The sequence below is a fragment of the Meles meles genome, chromosome 6 (genome assembly GCF_922984935.1).
Source record: "Meles meles chromosome 6, mMelMel3.1 paternal haplotype, whole genome shotgun sequence".
Taxonomy (NCBI): domain Eukaryota; kingdom Metazoa; phylum Chordata; class Mammalia; order Carnivora; family Mustelidae; genus Meles; species Meles meles.
Window position 1 is genome coordinate 21,970,272 of NC_060071.1, and position 21,107 is coordinate 21,991,378.

At 43.7% G+C, this 21,107-nt stretch overlaps 1 protein-coding gene across 1 annotated transcript in view; it reads right to left on the bottom strand.

The window, feature by feature from the left end:
• OTUD7A (OTU deubiquitinase 7A) overlaps positions 1 to 21,107 on the bottom strand; it is a 387,396-nt gene that overhangs the window by 33,029 nt on the left and 333,260 nt on the right. Inside the window, exons 10-11 of the mRNA XM_046010022.1 lie at positions 5,581 to 5,708; positions 2,854 to 3,003 (exon numbers count right to left, since the gene is read on the bottom strand). Of these exons, the coding sequence (XP_045865978.1) occupies positions 2,854 to 3,003; positions 5,581 to 5,708 (278 nt within the window). The remainder of the gene's footprint in view (positions 1 to 2,853; positions 3,004 to 5,580; positions 5,709 to 21,107) is intronic.

A 21,107-nucleotide genomic window follows, 5' to 3' on the forward strand; every position in this document is an offset into this window, starting at 1 on the left:
ACCACCAGATAACAGTAATAACTGAAATGCTAGGATCAGATATTTGCAGAAAGGCCCCTGCAGTCTCTGCTATAGGTCAGGAAAGAAGGAGAGTACTCCTGAGGAGCCCCAGGGGTTGGCTTTCTCTGGTGACGGTTCCCTTGACAGGTCCTCTCTATTCCTCCCACCTTCAACAGGTCCTTTTGAGAGGGACACTGGCCACTAATGGTGGACAGGAAGGGGTACGGTCAATACCTTTAGGTTTATCTTTGAAGCAACATTGAAAGATCAGGAGATAGGACTGCCTTAGGATAGGCAATGCTGTTTCCTGTGATCATCTGCAAGGCCACTGAGGACTTCGGTGCATGGAGGGACTGTCCTGCAACGGTCACTTCATAGTTACGTGGTGATGTGCTTCAGAGGGGGTGAGGGGATCCAGGGCAGGGCGGGGAAGGTGAAAGGGCTCAGCATCCGGGGAGGTGGGTGTCACCGTCCTGGCCCACAGACAGGAAGCAGGTTGGGAGGTCACACAGCACCCCTCGCACCACAAGCAAGGAAACAGCAGCGCCCAGGCCTTTCTATGCCCACACTCTAACCGCATATGCTTTCTCTCTACAGCAACACTCATTCAGCAAACCAGCACTTCTGCTCAGGCCTATTCTGTCCCCTGCCAGCCTCTGGACATCACACAAAGCCTCCAAGACTACTTCTAACCCACCTGTCTCTGGGTCTCTCTGTCTGTTCTTCCAAACTGGAATAATTGCTTCCTTCCTGAATACAGCTGCTGCCTGCTTGGTTATATTCCACCTTATACTGTGGCTTGGTGGGGTTGCCTGTCTCCCCTACAAGGTAGTGAGAACCCTAATGCAGGGATGCCCTCATCTTTGGGGCCCCAAACCTGAATGTGACAGTTGCTTGACATACATTTACTGAACCCTTGGCCCCCCAAACAAATAATGCAGGATCATAGAACTTCAGGCTTATATGTGGTGCAGGGAGCAGGGTCATGCCTGCCAGCACCCCCTAGCTTGGCAAGGGTGGCACAGGGAACAGTTGCTAGCAATACCCAAAGCCTAAAAGTTTGCAGAGCACGTATGTTCTCTCCAAATGCATGAGGGTCTGACACACTGCACAGAAGTTACCCAGCCTGTGGGAGCCACTTATACGTGCTTTGCTTCTGCTTGTGCAGAGTGGTACTGGAGTACTTGCCTGCAGTGGCTCATGGGGCCTGGATGGGTTGATGGGCAGCCCTGGCCACAGAGGTGGGGGCAGGAACCTCCACTGCTCTAAGGAGTAACCCAGTGGGCAGAGCTACAGGAACCCATGGCATGGACACATGGAACCAAGGACTGGGACCAAAACTCAACTTTGGGAAAAATTAGTTGTCAGAGGCGAGACCACTCTCACTTCTGCAATACTTCCCTGAGAGAAGTCAAGTGATAGCCCTTCCACCTTCATCCTTTCACTGGGGGGCACCAGCATATCACCTTGAAACACCAAAAAGTAGTATCTGGAAGGCCTAGAAGAAAGCTCAATGCCTTCTGTGAGGAGGGGGCTGGACATCTGAGTCCTCTGCTCAACAACCAAAGATGCCAGCCCCGGGACTTTCATTTTCCCTGACTGTAGAGAATCTCTGGGGAGGCTGCACAGAGGGCCTAGATCCTGGCTGGGACCCCAGGGCCTGAGAAAGCCGCCCCCCTCCCCCCATTGCCTAAGGTCTGTGGTAAGCATTGAGAAGAGCTAAAAACCCACAAAGACCAAAAGGCTGAGAGACCACAGAAAAGGCAGAAATGCCTCTCAGGCTTTCATGGCTAAGTATTGTTTGCTGTGACCCAAGTGAGATGTCTGTAAATGATGTGGAAAAATGATGTGATATTCCCACTACAGCTGCTGCAACCCTGCTCTCCTTTTCCTTCTGGGACTCACATCACTGCGTGACTAGCCACCATGCATTTCCTGAGACCACATCCAAAGGCGGGGTCCTGAAACTGTCAGTCCTGCCTGTCTTTTAGTCTCTTGGGGGATTCTCTGTCCAAACCAGAAACAGGAGTGACAAGAGGATGAGTTTCCCCCTCTTCACTCAGTTAGTCAATAGTTAACATGAGAAAACAACCACCATTCCAATCAGAATCCCACCATTTCCACAGCAAAAACACATATTGCACTGAAGGGAGATTCCGCATGAATGACTGGTGGCCTGGAACTGTGCAGTGCACAGTCTGTGCGACTGGCCTGGTGAGCCTGTCTGCTGCACTGAAATGACTACCTCAGGGAAACAGTTGTAATAATTTGAAAGAGAATATCAATGTTTTGATTTAAAAGCTTACTCTAGAGCAGAAGTTGGCAAACTTTTCCAAAAAGTGCTAGTTGGTAAATATTTTAGGCTCCTCAGGCCACACAGTCTCTATGGCTACTACTCAACTTTGCCCTTGTAGTGCAAAAACAATAGCCACAGACAATACATCAAGGAATGAGTGTGGCTGTGTTCCAATAAAACTATATTTACGAAAACAGGCAGTGGGCCATAGTTTGCTGACCCCTGCTCTAGGGACTTAAAAAAAAATTACATCTGAGATGAATTATATCCATATAAATATACATACATGTGAAAGGGGAAAATAGTAAGGGCTATTTAAGTGTGGTGGGAATTAATAACTTACTTTGTATTTTAAATTAAAAGTTGTCTTTAACAGTTATTTCCAATAACATACCCATTCCAATACATATATACCCATTTATATGCCATATACACACGAAACCCTACTGAGTGTGCATGGGGGTGCTCCCCACGGAGGACCCCACATTCTGCCTCCCCATGCCCTCCTATGCCCACCCTTGCTCTGCACATTGTCTCTCAGGTGGCAGTGGACATACCTTGTTCTCTTTGCTGATCTCTCTGCTCCATGGACACAAGGGCAGAGAAATGCGCTTGATCGTAGGCAAGAACCAGAGGTGAGCAATGACATCTGTTGGGAGGCACCTCCAAGGGCAGATAAATCCCTCCAAACGGGATTGGAGCAAATGCTGTGGACAGAAATGGTGAGGGCATGTGGAGCCTGAAGGGAACGCGGGTGGTATCCCCCACCACCCTGCATGATGTGGTGGGGCACAGGGAAGGGACAGTGGTCTCAGACCATGGCCTTAGGTGTCAGCCACCTCAACCACACAGTGGCAGGCTCGGTGTTGCCCACGTGGCAATGGGTGAGAAAGCTCAGGATCACAGGAACCTGGGGATGAGACCTGCAGTCCCATGCATGCCCAGGGAACCCCTCACTCCCTTCTGCCTCCATGGCAGAGTCCTCCTGGTTCTGTCAGACTGCACCCTGGGGACAAGTGGGACAGGGCTGAGGACTTTTAGCTGTGATCTTCCCAGGGACAGCGTGCTGTCCTGAGAATTGCACAGGTGCCCAAGAACTCACAACGGTCAGCAATGACATACACTGATGACTGCCTGGGAATCCATGTTTTTCTGGATGAGTATTTCCCTCTCCATGTATTCATGAAAACATTTGTATCCAGGACAAAATCTATGCTTGCTTGTTGTATATTTTGAGAAGTTCTTCTGCTGAGTCCAAATGAACCAACCAGAAAACTCCAGAACCAAAGTGTGAGTCAGATGGGAAATGAGAGATAGGGATTGGCTCCTTTAGCAACGAGAACATAATCATGTTTATTTCCTTACTCATCAAAGAGAAGGAAGAGAGACTTAAACACTCACTAAAATAGAATAACTCCCAGAAATATCTGCCCCAATATAGCACATGCTTTTTAATCATAAAGAACTTTGCCTCTTGGCCTTGGAATCAATGACTCACTCACTGTATTTCTGTGAGCTGAATGCAACAACAGTAAGTTCCGTGATGCTTTTGAGGAACCCTTCAGTGTTCCTCAGGATAAAGTCCTGCTTTATCTACACCATCTTTTTTTTTTTTTCAACAATTTGAATAAGTTTTATTTTTTGTTCTTTTACTTTAAAATCTTTTATGGAAACCAATAAGCATATGTTGAGGAATGTGGGCTTCAGTATTAGATCATTTGGTTATTAATACTAACCATGCAATTTTCTATTTTTTCCTAACTGTGTAATTTTCTTATTTTGTTTTATTTAAAAATTTTTTTGATGTACTGTATCTTGCCTAATTGAACATAATAAGAAATTTTAAAAAATTTTAAAAAACCCCAAAACATTGGTTTTTGGTTGTGGTTCTGTCCACGGGCTGAGAGGTGGGGTAGGTCTGCTTTCAAGAGAGCTGTACTCTTGAGCACAGGTAGGATGGAAAGAAGCATTGGGCAAGTCTTGTGGGACCTGAAGGGTACAGGTTCATGTGCCCAGGGGCCCCAGTGAGGGTCCTGGCTCTGTACCCAGAGAGGCTGAAGACCTCAGCTGCCCCTGTCACTGGGTTGCACAGAGAAGGATGTGGTGTTGGGCAAGAACAGTGTAGTCCCAGTTCTCTCCCACCATGAGAGCCATGGCCCCATTGGACTTCTTTTGGCAGTTGTGATTTAGCATGAAGAGCCTCATCCTGATTTGCAGGAGTGTCTGGAAGTCCCACAACTTTTGTTAAGGTTCAGGTTTAAATTTAAGCTGGAGGGAAAAGTCACTGTCTGGCATGTGCCTATCAAGGAGACCCTTCTGAGAAATGCTGAGAGGGAAACGAGGTGCTGAAAGGGACTGGCTTGTGCTGGTAATGGAAGTGAAGGGAAGGTGAAAACAGTCTGGGAGGGGTTGGAAATGGGGGGTTTTGTTGAGAGGCTGGGGCAGTTGCACTGGGGGTAAACTTCCTGGCCCACCCTGCCGGGCCCCTCTTCTTTCCCTCCTCTTCAGATAGCATGGCTGCCCCATGGACTTCTCAAGTGGCCTTGCCATTCAGTCTGGCAGAAAGGCTGGAGGGAGGATCCACCCCAGACATTTCCCTGCACTGAGGTGACCTGGTTCCTCCAAGGCCTTAGTCGAGGGTTGGAGCACATTGTGTAGTGTCTCTGGGCTTTAGTGTCTACCCTGGGAGTGTGCGGAGAGGGCCAACAGAGAGAACACAGGCAAAGGGGCTGTGAGAACCAGTGTTTGGCTCTTGGGGGGAAGGAGATAAGCAGCCTTCCTCTTCTTTCCTTCTTCCCCAGTCCAAATTCTGCCCTGTGACTTCATGCTTTCTGTTTTTTGTTTTGTTTTGTTTTGTTTTTTCTTTTTGACATATGTAGCCTGCCGAGGGGCAGGAGAGGATTAGAGTCACTGAGTGGCTGGGAGGAGGTCTGGCATCCCTGGTCGGGTGTGGGCTGTCTGCCTCATCCTGAGCACATGGGTGGGGGCTGGATTTAGTTCCAGTGGTCACTCAGCCAGATTCCTCATGGCCACCTGCCATTGACACAAAGTCTAGGTGGATGGGTGGGTGACCAAGATAACCACTCCTGCCACTGGGGAAGAAAAAGAAACACATCAAGTTGAGGAGAAATGAGAAATACTAGAATCTTCCTCCCTGCAGAATAAGGCTCTGTGGCCTTCTGGGAACCTCAACTGATATGTTAGGCTGTCTCTTCCTTTGCTGGGCTGTTATGTTTTCTGGGTCATGCATCATATATGGCTGTTTTATTAATGTATTAACTTACCTTCTCCGCCTGAGTCCCTCAACATCGTATCTGCTACGACAACTATTGGTCTTCTTAATATATGGGCGAGGACAAACACATGGAACTCCTCTAGACTCTCGTACACGGGGTCCTCAGAGTTGTCCACACTAGGAGACAAAGCAAAGCAAGCCTGAGTTGGGGGGGAGATGTTGAAGACAACACCCTCCATCCAGATTTGACCTCCATGGACCCTGCCTGTTGAGGCCCTTGGAGGCCCCCTCCCTGCCACGCCACCCACTGATAGCAAAAACACAAGCCCCAGCTCCTCACCCCTACCTGCCATGGTCTCAGGGGACAATGGGAGAGAAGCAACTTGTGACGGTTGCTGGCCACCTTTAAGACAAGCTCCCCTTGGTGACACAGGCAGCCCACCCAGAGCACAAGGCAAAAATGGGGCTGGTTATCTGACGGCACCTAACAAGGATGCAATGGGGGGGAGGGTTGAGGCTTCCTTTTTTGGGTCATTCCTATATCCAGCAGCTTGAGCTGAAGCCTTACCCATAGGGGCACAGGTGTATCTGTGCAAGTCATGTGGGCTGGTGGGGTCCATCTTTACAAAGATCTGGAGCCTTTCTAGGAAACATTCCCCATGAACAGAAGAGAGCAGTGAGAAGGTTACCTGGATTTCAATCCTCAGAGAAGGAGGGGATTGACTCTGACCCAGGTTACTTGGGCCCTCCACACCTCACACCCCTGACTCATGTTTGAGGCTCAGGGAAAGAACTGGCTCTAAGAAATGCATTCACTCAAACTCAGATATTCAGACAGAAGACTGTAGCCTTGATGTCCTTCACAACCCAGCCACCCTGAGGGAAGAGCCCATTGAGACAAGAGAGTCAGAGCTCACAGCTTGATGTGGCCTCTGGCAGGACCCACAGAATGCCTTACTTTTTCTTTTTTTGAAAGTTTTTTTTTTTTTTAAAGATTTTATTTATTTATTTGACAGAGAGAGAGAGAGAGAGAGACCATAAGTAGGCAGAGAGGCAGGTAGAGAGAAAGGGGGAAGCAGGTTCTCTGCTGAGCAGAAAGCCTGATGCGGGGCTCGATCCCAGGACCCTGGGATCATGACCTGAGCCGAAAGCAGAGGCTTAACCCACTGAGGCACCCAGGCGCCCCAGAATGCCTTATTTTTACACTTAAAAATACTTGACAGCGATAACAAAAAGTTGGTGCATATAATATTAAATTACTTTTCTGTTTGTTTGGAATCATTTGAAAGTAACTTGCCTATCTGAAATCCAGCACCTTGGAAAAGTTTAGGTGCATATCTTATGAATAGAACATTCTACAAAAATACAACACAGTCATCAAAATCAAGGGTATATCCAATCACTACTACACTGATCGATCTAATCACCATGACAGATGGGAAGTCACAGTCTGCCAACTGCCCCATAAATGCCTTTTTTAAAAAAATATATATATTTTTTAATTTATTTGACAGAGAGATCACAAGTAGACAGAGAGGCAGGCAGAGAGAGAGAGGGGGAAGCAGTCTTCCTGCTGAGCAGAGAGCCAGATGCAGGACTCAATCCTAGGACCCTGAGATCATGACCTGAGCTGAAGGCAGAGGCTTAACCCACTGAGCCACTCAGGCGTCTCTCTCTGACTGACTTCTTTCACTCGGCATAATACCCTCTAATTTCTTCCATGTTATTGTCAATGGCAAGATTTCATTCTTTTTGATGGCTGAGTAATATTCCATTGTATATAGGTAACACATTTCTTTATCCAGGTTCATTTTGTACCTTCTCTGCCTCAGCCTTGGATTCAGCCATTTCTCTAAGGGTTGTTTTTTTTTTGTTGTTGTTTTGGCTTTTTGTTTTTGTTTTTGTTTGTTTGTTTGTTTTTAAATGGTGGATAATGATGTTTAGAAGCCAAAATATAATCATCACTATTGGACTGTCATTGCTTCTAGATGCAGTGAATAGAGTGAAGGCATGTATGTTTTGTGTGTACACCCACACATGTACACAGATACTTTCATCTGTCATCTTTACATTAACTTAGAGTCCACTGACAACTCCCATTCCAATCTAATACCACGATGTTAATTCTACTCTAACTCCCATCTCCAACAGTGAGCAACTTGTTTTCTATTAGTCTTAAACTATTTCCTTACTTGATAAATCCCCCCGCCCCACCTATATAAGCAATTCTCCATTTCTGTTGTCACCCTGCCCCCAAGTTGTCCTCTTCACCTCCTGGCTCTGACACTCTGGCTTTGGTCTTCTGGGTCCTACCAATGTCCCCACATGCCCATTGCAGATGCCCCCTTGCTTTGCCACACTATATGGCTTTAGGACTGAATTTTTCAGGAAGGGAAGAGAAGTGGAAGAGGAGTATTTTAAATACACATATACATGCCAAGTCTAAACACAATGCTTGCGGGTGTGCTTTTAAAATTATCCTAGGTGATTATTCTCTTACACCATACACAAAGATAAACTCAAAATGGATAAAAGACCTCAACACGAGGTAGGAATCTATCAAAATCCTAGAGGAGAACATAGGCAGTAACCTCTTTGACATCGGCCACAGCAACTTCTTTCAAGACAGGTCTCCAAAGGCAAAGGAAACAAAAGTGAAAATGAACATTTGGGATGTCATCAAGATCAAAAGCTTCTGCTCCACAAAGCAAACAGTCAACAAAGCAAAGAGGCAACCCACGAAATGGGAGAAGATATTCACAAATGACTCTACAGACAAAGGGCTTATATCCAAGATTTATAAAGAATGTCTCAAACTCAACACACAAAACAGATAATCATGTCAAAAAATGGGCAGAAGCCATGAACAGACACTTCTCCAAAGAAGACATACAAATGGCTAACAGACACATGAAAAAATGTTCATCATCATTAGCCATCAGGGAGATTCAAATCAAAACCACATTGAGATATTGCCTTATATGAGTTAGAATGGCCAAAATTAACAAGACTGTTGGTGGGAATGCAAGTTGGTGTAGCCACTTTGGGAAACAGTGTGGAGATTCCTTAAGAAATTAAAAATAGAGGGAGGTTGGGGCAACCTGAGGGTTTTGAAGGGTCAGGGGTGGGAGGTTGGGGGAACAGGGCACGTTTTGCATGGAGCACTGGGTGTTGTGCAAAAAGAATGAATACTGTTACGCTGAAAAAAAAAATAAAATGGAAAAAAAAAAGAAATTAAAAATAGAGATTCCGTATGGCCCTGCAATTGCACTACTAGGTATTTACCAAGCTTCGGATGTAGTGAAAGGAAGGGTCATCTGTACCCCAGCGTTCATAGCAGCAATGGCCACAGTCACCAAACTGTGGAAAGAGCCAAGATGCCCTTCAAAAGACGAATGGATAAAGAAGATATGGTCTGTATATACAGAGGAGTATTATGCCTCCATCAGAAAGGATGAATACCCAACTTTTGTAGCAACAGGGACGGGACTGGAAGAGATTATGCTGAGTGAAATAAGTCAAGCAGAGAGAGTCAATTACCATATGGTTTCACTTACTTGTGGAGCATAAGGAATAACATGGAGGACATGGGGAGATGGAGAGGAGAAGTGAGTTGGGGGAAACTGGAGCGGGAGACAAACCATGAGAGACTGGACTCTGAGAAACAAAGTGAGGGTTTTGGAGGGGAGAGGTGGGGAGTTGGGTGAGGCTGGTGGTGGGTATTGTAGAGGGCATGTATTTCATGGAGCACTGGGTGTGGTGCATAAACAATGAATCTTGGAACACTGAAAAAAAATTAAATTAAAAAAATATCCTCGGTGATTATCCTGTCCAGCCACAGCTAAGAGGGATGCTGCTGTGTATGTGAGGTTCAAGTGCTTCCAGAAGCTCCTTGCTTGTCCCTGCCACACAGCAAGTGCTCACAAGCAAGTGGATGGTTGAACAAGGTAATAAGTAGCATGGACAGGAGGGAACACAGAATTATAACCTGCATACTCAGAGAGAAAAACATCTCAGTTAGAAATGTGGAGAGTTATTCCTTTCCCAATCCAGTGGATGGAGAGGTCAGCACTGGAAAGAGATGAGGCATCAGAGAGTCACATATGAATGCTGAGAAGAAATAGTAACAAGGGGAAGGGGAGCTCTCTCAGCCCTGGGTTCTCAGTTGCACCTTCACTCCATGATGGAACACTCTGGTGTCTAAATAGCTACACAGAAGGGGCCTCACTGCAGCAACACTGCAAGGATTGACCAAGTATGCGGCACTATTGTACTGTCACAGCATTCTGCTCATGTAAAATTTGAAGCAGAACCATTATATTTCAAACTGAAAAACCAGCCAATATTTACTGAGCACTTACTATATGCTGGAATGGTAAAAGGCACTGCAGAGGCCCTCAAGTAAGTTATGTCCTTCCATCTGTCCATCAATCCATCCATCCATCCATCCATCCATCTACAAACACATCCATCCATCTGTCCATCCACCTACTTGTACAGATACTTATACATCGATCCATTCTTCCATCCATCCACCCACCCACCCATCTGTCTGTCTATCCCTGGTTCCGTGTCAGGGATAGAGCACAGAGTTGGGAGAGGGTGACGGAGTCTGCAACATAGTGACCTTTCTCCACACCAGTTGTAGGGTTGAACATGAGAGCCAAAGGTCAACTATGAACCCTCAATGACCCAGAAGGTGGCAGAGAAGGTCCAAGCTGCACCCTAGGGGCAGCCTGAAATCATAATGTCCTTCCCTCCTTGCTTCTAGCTGCTTGCTTACACGTTTTAGGGAATGTGCTTGAACTGGGGGTGGGGGCTGGTTCTGCACTTCCTCCTCAACATCACAGCCATGCTCCAGTGCTTGTGTAATCCTGGCGTCTGATCCTGCTCTGTTGAATTCAGTATGAGAACATTGGCTCCGCATCTCCTCAGGCTGTTCTCATGGGCAAATGGGATCATTTCTGGGATGAGACTTTGGAACTGTGGCCTGCCCTTGTGAATTACTGTCATTGAGCCCACAGGCAGAAATCAGCTCTAGTGAAACCAATCCTGAAAATTCTCTTCTGCTTCTTACCCAGAGGCTTAACATCATCTTCCTGTGAGCTCACTGAGCAAATGTTAGACCTAGGATTGTAAACAGAATCCGGTCTTTGGGAAAAGACATGTAAAAATGTCTAAAATTGGTGTTCACTGCTAATAAGACTAACATGCAAGTACTTCATCCTCATCCTTCATCCTCAAAGACATTGTGCATACCCCCAACAACTTCCTAATGTGTTCTGTGGCATAAAGCACGTGCACTCATCACCTCCTCTGCAATACTACTCAGGGAGAAAGGAGTCCCGAGAATAAGGCCAGACCATCAACCTAGTGAATACGCCTGGGGAGGATGGATGAAATGTGACCAGGGCAGAGGCCAGGCTGGGAGCTTCCTCCAGGTAAGCACGAAGCCACGATGGTGGAGTGAGGTCCAAATGGTATCACAGGTCACAGAGAATGGTGGCAGGAGTCAAAAGTACAAGACAGATTTGGGAGAGCTCTGGCTTAAATGGCAGCCACAACCCTTGGAGACCACCCACCAAGAGCCCAGTTATGGACAAGGAAGCCAATCTGGATGGTTGGTGGGGTTTCACCTAAGGGCAGTCACCGGCCCACAGAGAGGGGCAAGTCTCCTAGGATCTTCCGTGTCTCCCTCCCCCAGGGGTGGTGACCACACCTCCCACTTTGCTCAGGAAAATCCTAATTTATGCATCTGGAGTGGTTGGTATTCACTTCTCCCCCAGCCCCCCAAAGAGTGCACCGGTTTGGATGTAAGTTGTATGATCACCCCATCTGTGGTGAGTTACTGGTTTTTGGTGTACTCTTCCATGTAAAGACATACGATCAAGATATTTAGATTTCGTACACAAACACATACCCTCATCCACCTCTAGGTGTAAGGGCATGATGCTATTCTGACTCCTGCTTTTCCCTTTTAATGGTGCATCTCAGAGATGCTTCCAGCGCGGTATGGGGGGTCCTTCCCCCCTTTCACAGCACCACTGCCCTCCTCATGCATGTGTCACCAGCTGCATTTCTGACTGGTGGGACCCAAGCCCCTCCCCCAGGCAGGGCTCAGAGCCATGACAACACCTTTGAGGAATTGGCATGTAGACTTCGGGGGCCTGGTGATTAGAAGCCAGGGCCCTGAGCAGGGGGGAGGCCAGACCTTGCCTGTTGTGGGCCTTTGCACCTGGCCAGAGACTGTGTCTGGCTAGATGGCAGCCTTTAGGCACAGGGTAGGCAGCAGGGGCTCTGCTAAGAGCTATGGCTTGGGAAGCTAAGAATGAAGAACGGTGGGCACTCCTGGCACTCTGAAAGCGCCGAGTGGGTCTCAGGTTCTGACAGGAGCTTCGATACTGCAGCCAGGTGCCTTGGGGGTGAAAACTCATCTTATTGGCTGGAATCAATAAGCTGGGGTCAATTGTGTGACAAATATTTACTGAGTTATCTGTGATAGGTGTAGAACTGTCCTCTGTGTGTGTGTGTGTGTGCACGCACATGTGTGGACACGTATGCAGGTCTAGGGATGGAAACACTCAGTTAACAGAGGGTCAAATAAGAAATTACCAGGTATTAATAAACTCAATGATAGAAAGTTGGTTTCTTTAGACAGGAAGGTCAGGGAGGCTCCCGATAGATGAAGAGTGGACTTTGGTCTTATTTCTAGCTAGAAAAGTCTTTAAAAAATTAGACCTGGATTCTACATCTTCAAACATGAGAACTCCGTAGCTGAACGGAGTTTGGTTTGCTGGTGGAGGTCAGAGAACTCTAAGGAACACTCACAAGAAAGCTTCTTGTCTAAGGAGAAGCCATCCCCTGGCCCTGGAGTGCCAGACAGGGGTGTGGGCACCTTGCAGCAAAGAACACTGCTTATTTTTCCTTAGAAGACTCAAGTTTCTATCTCTGAGACTGTGCATCATGAAATCATTTAGAATTCTAGGTATTTCTGAAAAAGGCCAATAAAGAAGAAATGTGGGAAACACACTACAAAATTATGTAAACATAGCAATGAAATTGCAGAAATAACTTCAGAGGAAAAGCAGAATGAGAAACACACAAGAGAAGTGGGGAACCAGGACAAGAGATGCCTTGTGGCTGCCTAGGGGTCCTCAAACTGACCCCTTTTCTGTGTCTCTTTTCCTCCCTGCTTTAAGAGCTTCTCAGCCTCCACTTAACCTATCTCACCAAATGGAAAACAAGCAAGCTCTTCTTTTATAAAAGGTTAAAGAGAAAAAGTTATTTTTATCACAAATCTCAAGATGAGTTGCTAATTTCTGCTCTCCATACCTGCTTTGCATTTGTTAAGACTGTGGGTTTATGTTTTTGGTCAGTTCTAAGTTTGGCTTCTGGCTCTCTTTTGTGGGTTGTGGGACTTTGGGAACTGACCTGATTTTCTGAATCTCAGTTTCTGATTCTGTCATTGGCTATGCTAATGACAGTTTCACAGCTCTGCTTTGACACATCACATAATGTAACACATAAGTGTGCTCAGTGGATGGCACAGCTCTAATTCCTGCCCGACAGTGCTGCACTTCCTTGATTCCTAGGAAATCCAGATTCTTTGGGAAGGCCACAGCTCCCTACTCTGGGTCCCAGGCTGCCAGTCAAAGGGGTGAGCACTGGGCCCATGATGGGGACAGCCTTTGAGCCCTGCCTTCCAAAGGGTCAGGTCTGGGTGCTGATGTCATAGGACCTGAGCAAGAACATCTCCTCTGGGTCTGTGTGGCAGCACAAATGGTTAGCTCTAGGTCTGCTGGTCCTGCGTCCGGCTCTGTATGTACATATAGCATAGCAACTGGTATCCAGCCTTGAGCTGAGTTGGAAGAGAACCAAAAAGAGCTATTGGGTTTGGCTGGTCATCAGAAAATTACAGTCTGAAGGAAGAGACAATATAAAACATACAATGGGCCCCGGATAAGGCAGGGGCCCAGGACAGGGCGATGTGCACGGTAGTGCAACGTTTCTCTGGGCAGAGTACAAATAAATGGTACTTTAAAGAGATAATGCAGAAGTGACTTCTCCCCCAATCCTCTGAGATGTGGGGTCACAGACACAATCCATGTTACCGAAGAGTTTAAAATACAATAAAATAGACATATCCATTGAAAAAGTAAACTTCGAGAGGGTTCTAAACACACTCCTCCTTTGCATGTCCCACAAAATACTTCTCACACAAAAATAGCTGAATCCCTTTCATGACCTTTCCATTATTGACACGCCAAGTAAATAGAATGAAAATAGCAGCACCTAGAAATCTATGTCTTCAGGGTTATGAATTACCAAATTTTGAATCAGAAAGGCATTCTGGAGGGGTGCCTGGGTGGCTCAGTGGGTAAAGCCTCTGCCTTCAGCTCAGGTCATAATCTCAGGGTCCTGGGATTGAGCCCCACATTGGGCTCCCTGCTCAGCAGGGAGCCTTCATCCCCCTCTTTCTCTGCCTGCCTCTCTGCCTACTTGAGATCTCTCTGTCAAACAAATAAATAAAATCTGAAAAAAAAAAAAAGAAAAAGAAATGACCAAAAATTAAAAAAAAAAAAAGGCATTTTGGAGCCTCTGAGTTGTTGAAAAGATTCCAACAAAACACATCAAACTTTAGGGGTAAGTTGGTGCATAAGTCACCTTGGGGAGTCAAAAGTGTTCCAGAACAAGAGCATCACCTTCTGGATGGAAACATCAGTTCAAGGGAGCAGCTCTTCCTAATGGTTTCCAAGTGAGGAAGACCAAGCATATCAAAGGGAATTCCTGCATGAACAGCCCCATCATTCATTCAGATTACTTTTGATATAATAACAATAAAACTCTTGGCACAGGCTACATACCTCCCAAAATAAATGCCGGAGCACGCCTGAATTTTTGCCACATCATATAACTTGTCACAATGGATCTGGCAGGATTAGGATTAAGAAAATGTTCAGGGGCGCCTGGGTGGCTCAGTGGGTTAAGTCTCTTCCTTGGGCTCAGGTTGTGATCTCAGGGTCCTGGGATCGAGCTCCGCATAAGGCTCTCTGCTCAGCGGGGAGTCTGACCCCCCCCCCCCCCACCTGCTGCTCTGCCTACTTGTGATCTCTCTCTGTGTGTCAAATAAATAAATAAATTCTTTTAAAAAAGAGAGAGAAAATGTTCAACTGCTAACCTCGGTAGGAATGTCTTCTGATGTGTGTGTACAGAGGGGGATGCAGGTGAGAAGCAGTGAGGACACAGGTTTCCAAGGCCATTTTCAGCCTACCTTGTCTACCCCACCTGCTCTCTTGATTGAGAACGTCTGTTTCATCTACCTCTAAATCTCTAGTCTACCACCTTGTGTCTGATTCCTGCTGCTGTGCAGATCAAGAAAGAACACTCCATACTTTCTCTCCTCCTGAATACAACCCACCCACCTGGATAGAATGCCTGGAGGAGTTATTGGAAGGTTCTGGAAAGTAAATAGTAGCAGGTGGATTGGGGAAGAAAACTGAACTTCCATTTTTTTTTTTTTTTTTAAGCCTCTGGTATTCCCAGGCGTGAATGCAACATATCCTGAAACCCACAAGCAGGCACCAGTGAAGGGACAGAAGGTGGCCTCTAGTTTGGGATTGAGGAGTGGGAACTCCTCAAGCTCAAGTAAAGCATAGAAATCCCCATTTTTTCTTCTCCCCTCTCCTATGTTCTCTCAAAACTCTTCCGCAGGCCGTGGCAGAGGCCACAACAGAAGCCACTGGGAGCTATAAATCTAAAAGAGAGGAACCTTCCTCACTGATCAGTGGAGCTTTGATGCCAAGAGGGTGGGCAGGGGTGAAATGTATAGTATTTTCCCCTCTCTGTCATCTTGGCTATCTGGCCCAGGATACAGGTGCAGTCATGGAATCATACAGCAGAGTGCTGTAGCCAAGTCTAGAATTCTGGCTGGTGGATTAAAAAATGGGGTTGTAGGGAACTGAAAAGTACCTGAGAGATCATGGAAAGGGGGAACTTGAGAAAACAATGCCATGAGGTTGTTTAAGAATTCCCGGGGGGTGCCTGGGTGGCTCAGTGGATTAAGCCGCTGCCTTCGGCTCAGGTCATGATCTCAGGGTCCTGGGATCGAGCCCCGCATCGGGCTCTCTGCTCTTCAGGGAGCCTGCTTCCTCCTCTCTCTCTGCCTGCCTCTCTGCCTACTTGTGATCTCTCTCTCTGTCAAATAAATAAATAAAATCTTTAAAAAAAAAAAAAAAAAAAGAATTCCCGGGCTCCTGTTCCCCCAATCCCAGGCTGTACATGTATAGGTTTGGTCCTAATTGGTATGCCAAAGTCTCTGAGGACTGACTGAATAGATTGTACCCAGGTCACAGACTGAGTAATGTACAGAATAGGATAGCAAAGGCTTTTGAAAACTGAACTGACATTAGAACCACAGCACATCCTTGTACAAAGCACATGGAATATTCACAAAGTTAGACTATAAGCTCACCTCTTAACAAACTTTGACAAATTTAAAATAATTTAAATCACACCAATTATGTTAATAGGTTACAATGCAATTAAACTAGAATAAGTAAAGAAAGACAATAAAAATCTGTTGCACAGTTACTTTTAAAGAATTCAGTGGTCAAAGAGAAGTTCTTAAGGGAAATTAGAAAATATTTTAAACAGAATAAAAACAGAAATCCAACATATTGAAATTTTTTGTATGTACCTAATCAGTGCTAAAAGGGAAACACCTAGCCTTTAAATGCATATATTACAAGAAGAAAGTTCTCAAATCAATAATATAAGTGCCCACCTGAAGAAAGTAGAGAAATTAGAGCAAAATAAACCTAAAGCAAGCAGAAGGAAGGAAACATGAAAGGTAAGACCAGAAATCAAAGAAACTGAGAACTAAAAAACAATAACCAATTAAACCAAAATTGGTTCTTGTAAAAGATCAACAAAATGGATAAAATTTTAGCAAGGATGACCAAGTAAAAAGAGAAAGACAGTAACTGCTGAATTTGGAAAGAATGAGGGACTATCAGTAATGACCTCCATAAATATTAATAAGTTATAAAAGGAATATTATTAACAATGCTATACACATAAATTCAACAACTTAGATGAAATGAACAATTTCCCAAAAAGAAGCTACTCAAATTCACTTATTTCTACTTTCTGGAACTATTAAATAAATTGAATTTATCATTAATAGCCTTCTGAAAAGGAAATTTTGGGTTGCAGATTGATTTACTGGTGAATTCTACAAACATTTAAAGAAGAAATATCTCTAGTTCTGCAAAATCTCTTTTAGAAAAAAGAAGAGGTTAATGCTTCCCAGTGTGTTTTATAAGACTAGCATTCCTCCAAAGCTAGACAAAGACAGTAGTACATAAAAAGAAAACTATATTCCAATTATCTCTATGGTCACAGATGCAAAAATCCTCAATATTATATTGCCAAATTGAATGAGCAAAATAAAAAAGTTCAATACACTAAGAGTTCATCTCTGGAATGCAAGACTGACTCAATACTCAAATATCATTCAAGGTTAACCCACAATATTAATTAATTAACATTAAAGAAGAAAAACCCTACATGATCACATTAATTGGTGTAGAACATTTATTTTATAAAATACATTAGTTAATGATAGAAACTCTTAACAAAATGAATAGAAGAAAACTTCCTCAATGTGATAAAAGATTCTACTAAAAACCTGCATTAACATCATATTAATGAAAGATTTCTGACTAATACTGGTAACCAGGAAAGGATGTCCTCTCTTACCATGCCAACTCAATATTGTACTAGAAGTCCTAACTAGTGCAATAAGTCAAGAAAAACAAAGGCATGCAGGTTGGAAAGGAAGAAAGAAAACTATCCCTACTCATAGATGATACGAATATCTATGTAGAAAATCTGAAGGAATCTACCCCAAAACTCTCATAGATGTAATAAATGAGTGTAGTAATATCACAGGATACCAAGCAAACACAAAAATCTATCACATTTCTGTAAGTAGCAATGTACAATTGCAAGCCCAAATTAAAACACACACACACACACGCATGCACGTGCACAACACACTATCATTTACAGTAGCTACAAATGGATTACTCAAGTATAATTTTTTAAAAAAGATTTTATAAAATATTTTATAAAATATAAATATAAATAAATATGAAAATAAATATAAAATAAATATAAAATAAAGATTTTGTAAAATAAAGAATTTATTTTAGACAGAGAGAGTGAGTGCACAGATGAGCAGGGTGAAGGGTAGAGAGAGCAGGGGAGAAAGAGAATCTCAATGAAATCAAGATTTGGATGCCACCCACATGACCCTCAGGTATAAATTTAATAAAATACATATAGGACCTGTATGCTGAAAACTATAAAATGCTGATGAAACAAATCAAAAAAAGATCTAAATAAGTGGAAAGACATACTGTGTCACTCCAACACATGGAAAAAGATGTGTTAGAAGACTCAACATTGTAAAGATTTTAATCTTCCCCAAATTCATGTATAGATTTAATGTAACGGTAGTCACAATCCCAGCAGATTATTTTTCAGATATAGATAAGCTTATTCTATAAATTTATATGGGAGAGTGAAAACAAACAAACAAAAACAACCCCAAACTAGAAATACTAAAAAAGAAGAAAGTTGGAGGAATGATCAATTTTAAGACTTATTATAAAGTGACACTGATCAAGAGGGTGATGTTGTCAAAAGATGGACACATTTTTCAATGGAAAATAATAGAGGCTGCAGAAAAAAATACCTATAAAAATAATACTGATTAATTTTTGGTAAAGGTTAAAGGATTTCAATGTTGAAAGAATAGTTTTTTCAAGAAATGATATTGGAAAATTGGACATCTATACACAAGTAAATGAACCACTCATCTGTTCACTATCATGACAATTTTGTTTTTTGGATAATGTCATATAAATGGAATCATACAGGGTTCCTGGGTGGCTCAGTAATTTAAGCATCTGCTTTTGGCTCATATCCTAATCCCAGGGTCCTGGGATCAAGTGCTGGAGCAGGCTCCCTAAGCAGGGAGCCTGATTCTTTCTCTCCCGCTGTCCCCTCCCTGACTTGTGCTCTCTCTAGCTATCTCTCTCTCAAATAAATAAAAATCTTTAAAAGATAAATGGAATCATACATACAGTACATAACTTGGAGATTTGATTCTTTTCATTCAGCAGAATGCCTGTGAATTTCATAAAAGTTGTTGCATGTATCAGTAGTTTTATTGGTGAGTAGTATCCCATAATATTAATGTACCCCAATTTGTTTATTAAAGGACATTTGAATTGTTTCCACTTTTGACAAGTATGGATACAACTGCTATAGACTATTTTTTACAGATCTTTGTGTGAGCATGTTTTCATTTTTCTGGGGCAGATTTTCTCAACCTTGGCAATACTGAAAGTCTGGACCAGATAACTATTTCTTTTGAGTGGCTGTCCTGTGCATTTTGGAACCCTTAGCAGTATTCTTGGCTTCTACCCATTAGAATCTACTAGTACCTAGCCTACCTTACAGTTGTGACAACCAAAATTATCTACCTTACAGTTGTGACAACCAAAATTATCTCTAGACCTTGTCAAATGTCCCTGGCTGAGAACAACTGCTCTAGGGTAAATACTCAGGAGTGGAATGGCTGGATCACACAGCAAGTGTATGTTTAAATTTACAAGAATCTGTCAGGGACACCTGGGTGGCTCAGTTGGTTAAGGGTCTGCCTCTGGCTCACGTCACAATTCCAGGGTTCTGGGATCAAGCTCCACATTGGGCTCCCTGCTCAGCGGAGAACCTCCTTTCCCCCCTTTCCCTCCTTTCCTCCCTCTTCCACTCATGCTCCCTTTCTCTCAAATAAATAGAAATTTTAAAAAATTTGTAAGAATCTGTAAAACTGTATTTGAAAGTTGTTGTACCATTTTCTATTGCCACCAACAGTGTATGAGAGTTCCATTTGCTCTGCATTTTCACCAGGACTTGGTCTTGTTAATACATTTTCTTTTCAATCTTCAAATACATGTGTAGTGGATTTTTCATTTGCATTATATTCTTAAAACTCAAAGAATCCTGGTTTACTCCTTTCCTCCCAAAAGTGTAGTGGTCGTGTTGAAAATTGCTTGGTAATAATTCATTGTAAATGCATTTAAGAGGATTCCTCTCAATAATTCATTATTGACCTAATGTTTACAAAGATTTTCAAAATTTGAGAGGTTAACAAAGGGAGATTCAGGGAGGCTGAGTTGGAAAATGCCTTTCTGTACAAGACAACTGATGTGGAGGTTTAGTCTATTGTTAGTAAGGACTGGGATTCTAATGGTATTCCCTTGAAACACAACTGGGATTGGACTAGAAAACAGAGTCATTATTCCATTACCCACAGAACTAAAGGTGAAAAGGCAGCAAGAATCCAATTCTCTGTAACAATGGAGATAGACTCCTGAGCTAAGGGACAGAGGAAAAAGGCAGGGAATCTGAGAGACAGAAGATCTGAGTTTGAAAACTGAGGGTTGCTGGGGGGAGGGGGTTGGAAGAGGGTGGTGGGGTTATGGACATTGGGGAGGGTATGTGCTATAGTGAGTCCTGTGAAGTGTGTAAACCTGGCGATTCACAGACCTGTACCCCTGGGGATAAAAATACATTATATGTTTACAAAAAAATATTTTTTTTAATTTAAAAAAAAAAAGATCTGAGTTTGAATTATGACTCTGTCATTCAGTACCCTGGACAAGTCCTTTTCCACCCAGAATCCAAGTTTCCTCATATGTTAGATGAAGATTATAATCTTTATCTCACAGGTTATTGTGATGGAAAAATGAGATTATGTATGTAAAAATGCACAGCACATGGAAGGCAATTAGTAGATGTTAAGCTAATTCAGAGTTTGTAAAGATGAAGTTGGATATGCTCTGTCTTTGGGTTTCATATAATTGTTTCTCACTTCAAATTAGCCAACCTGAACTGAATGCCAGGAAGCAGATGTTTTTCTGTCTGACTTTTTCTCTGATGACATCATTCAACTCATGAATTTAGAATTTTATACCTAGCTAAACTACCTACCAAGGATGAGGTAAAATAAAGACAGATTCAGATAATCCAGGATTCAAAAGTTCTAACTGCAGTGCATTCTTTTTTAAGAAGATACTGAGACTTGTCACAATATCTCTGGGAAACCTCAGGGCTGTGATTCTGACATGTTTGGGACTGTATTCTAGCCCTACCCATTACAATCTGGAGGCAAGTCAAATAATCTCTCTGAGGGCACCTGGGTGGCTCAGTGGGTTAAGCCTCTGCCTTCGGCTCAAGTCATGATCCCAGGGTCCTGGTATCGAGCCCCACATAGGGCTCTCTACGCAGCAGAGAGCCTGCTTCCTCCTCTCTCTCTGCCTGTCTCTCTGCCTACTTGTGATCTCTGTCTGTCAAATAAATAAATAAAATCTTAAAAAAAATTCTCTCTGAGCATTCATTTACTAATCTATAAAGGAGCATAAGGCCTAATTTATAAAGTGGGGATAATTTGTGTAAGGCAGGTAGGTGCTCAGCAGACATCCCTTCTTTTCTCTCCTCCTCTGC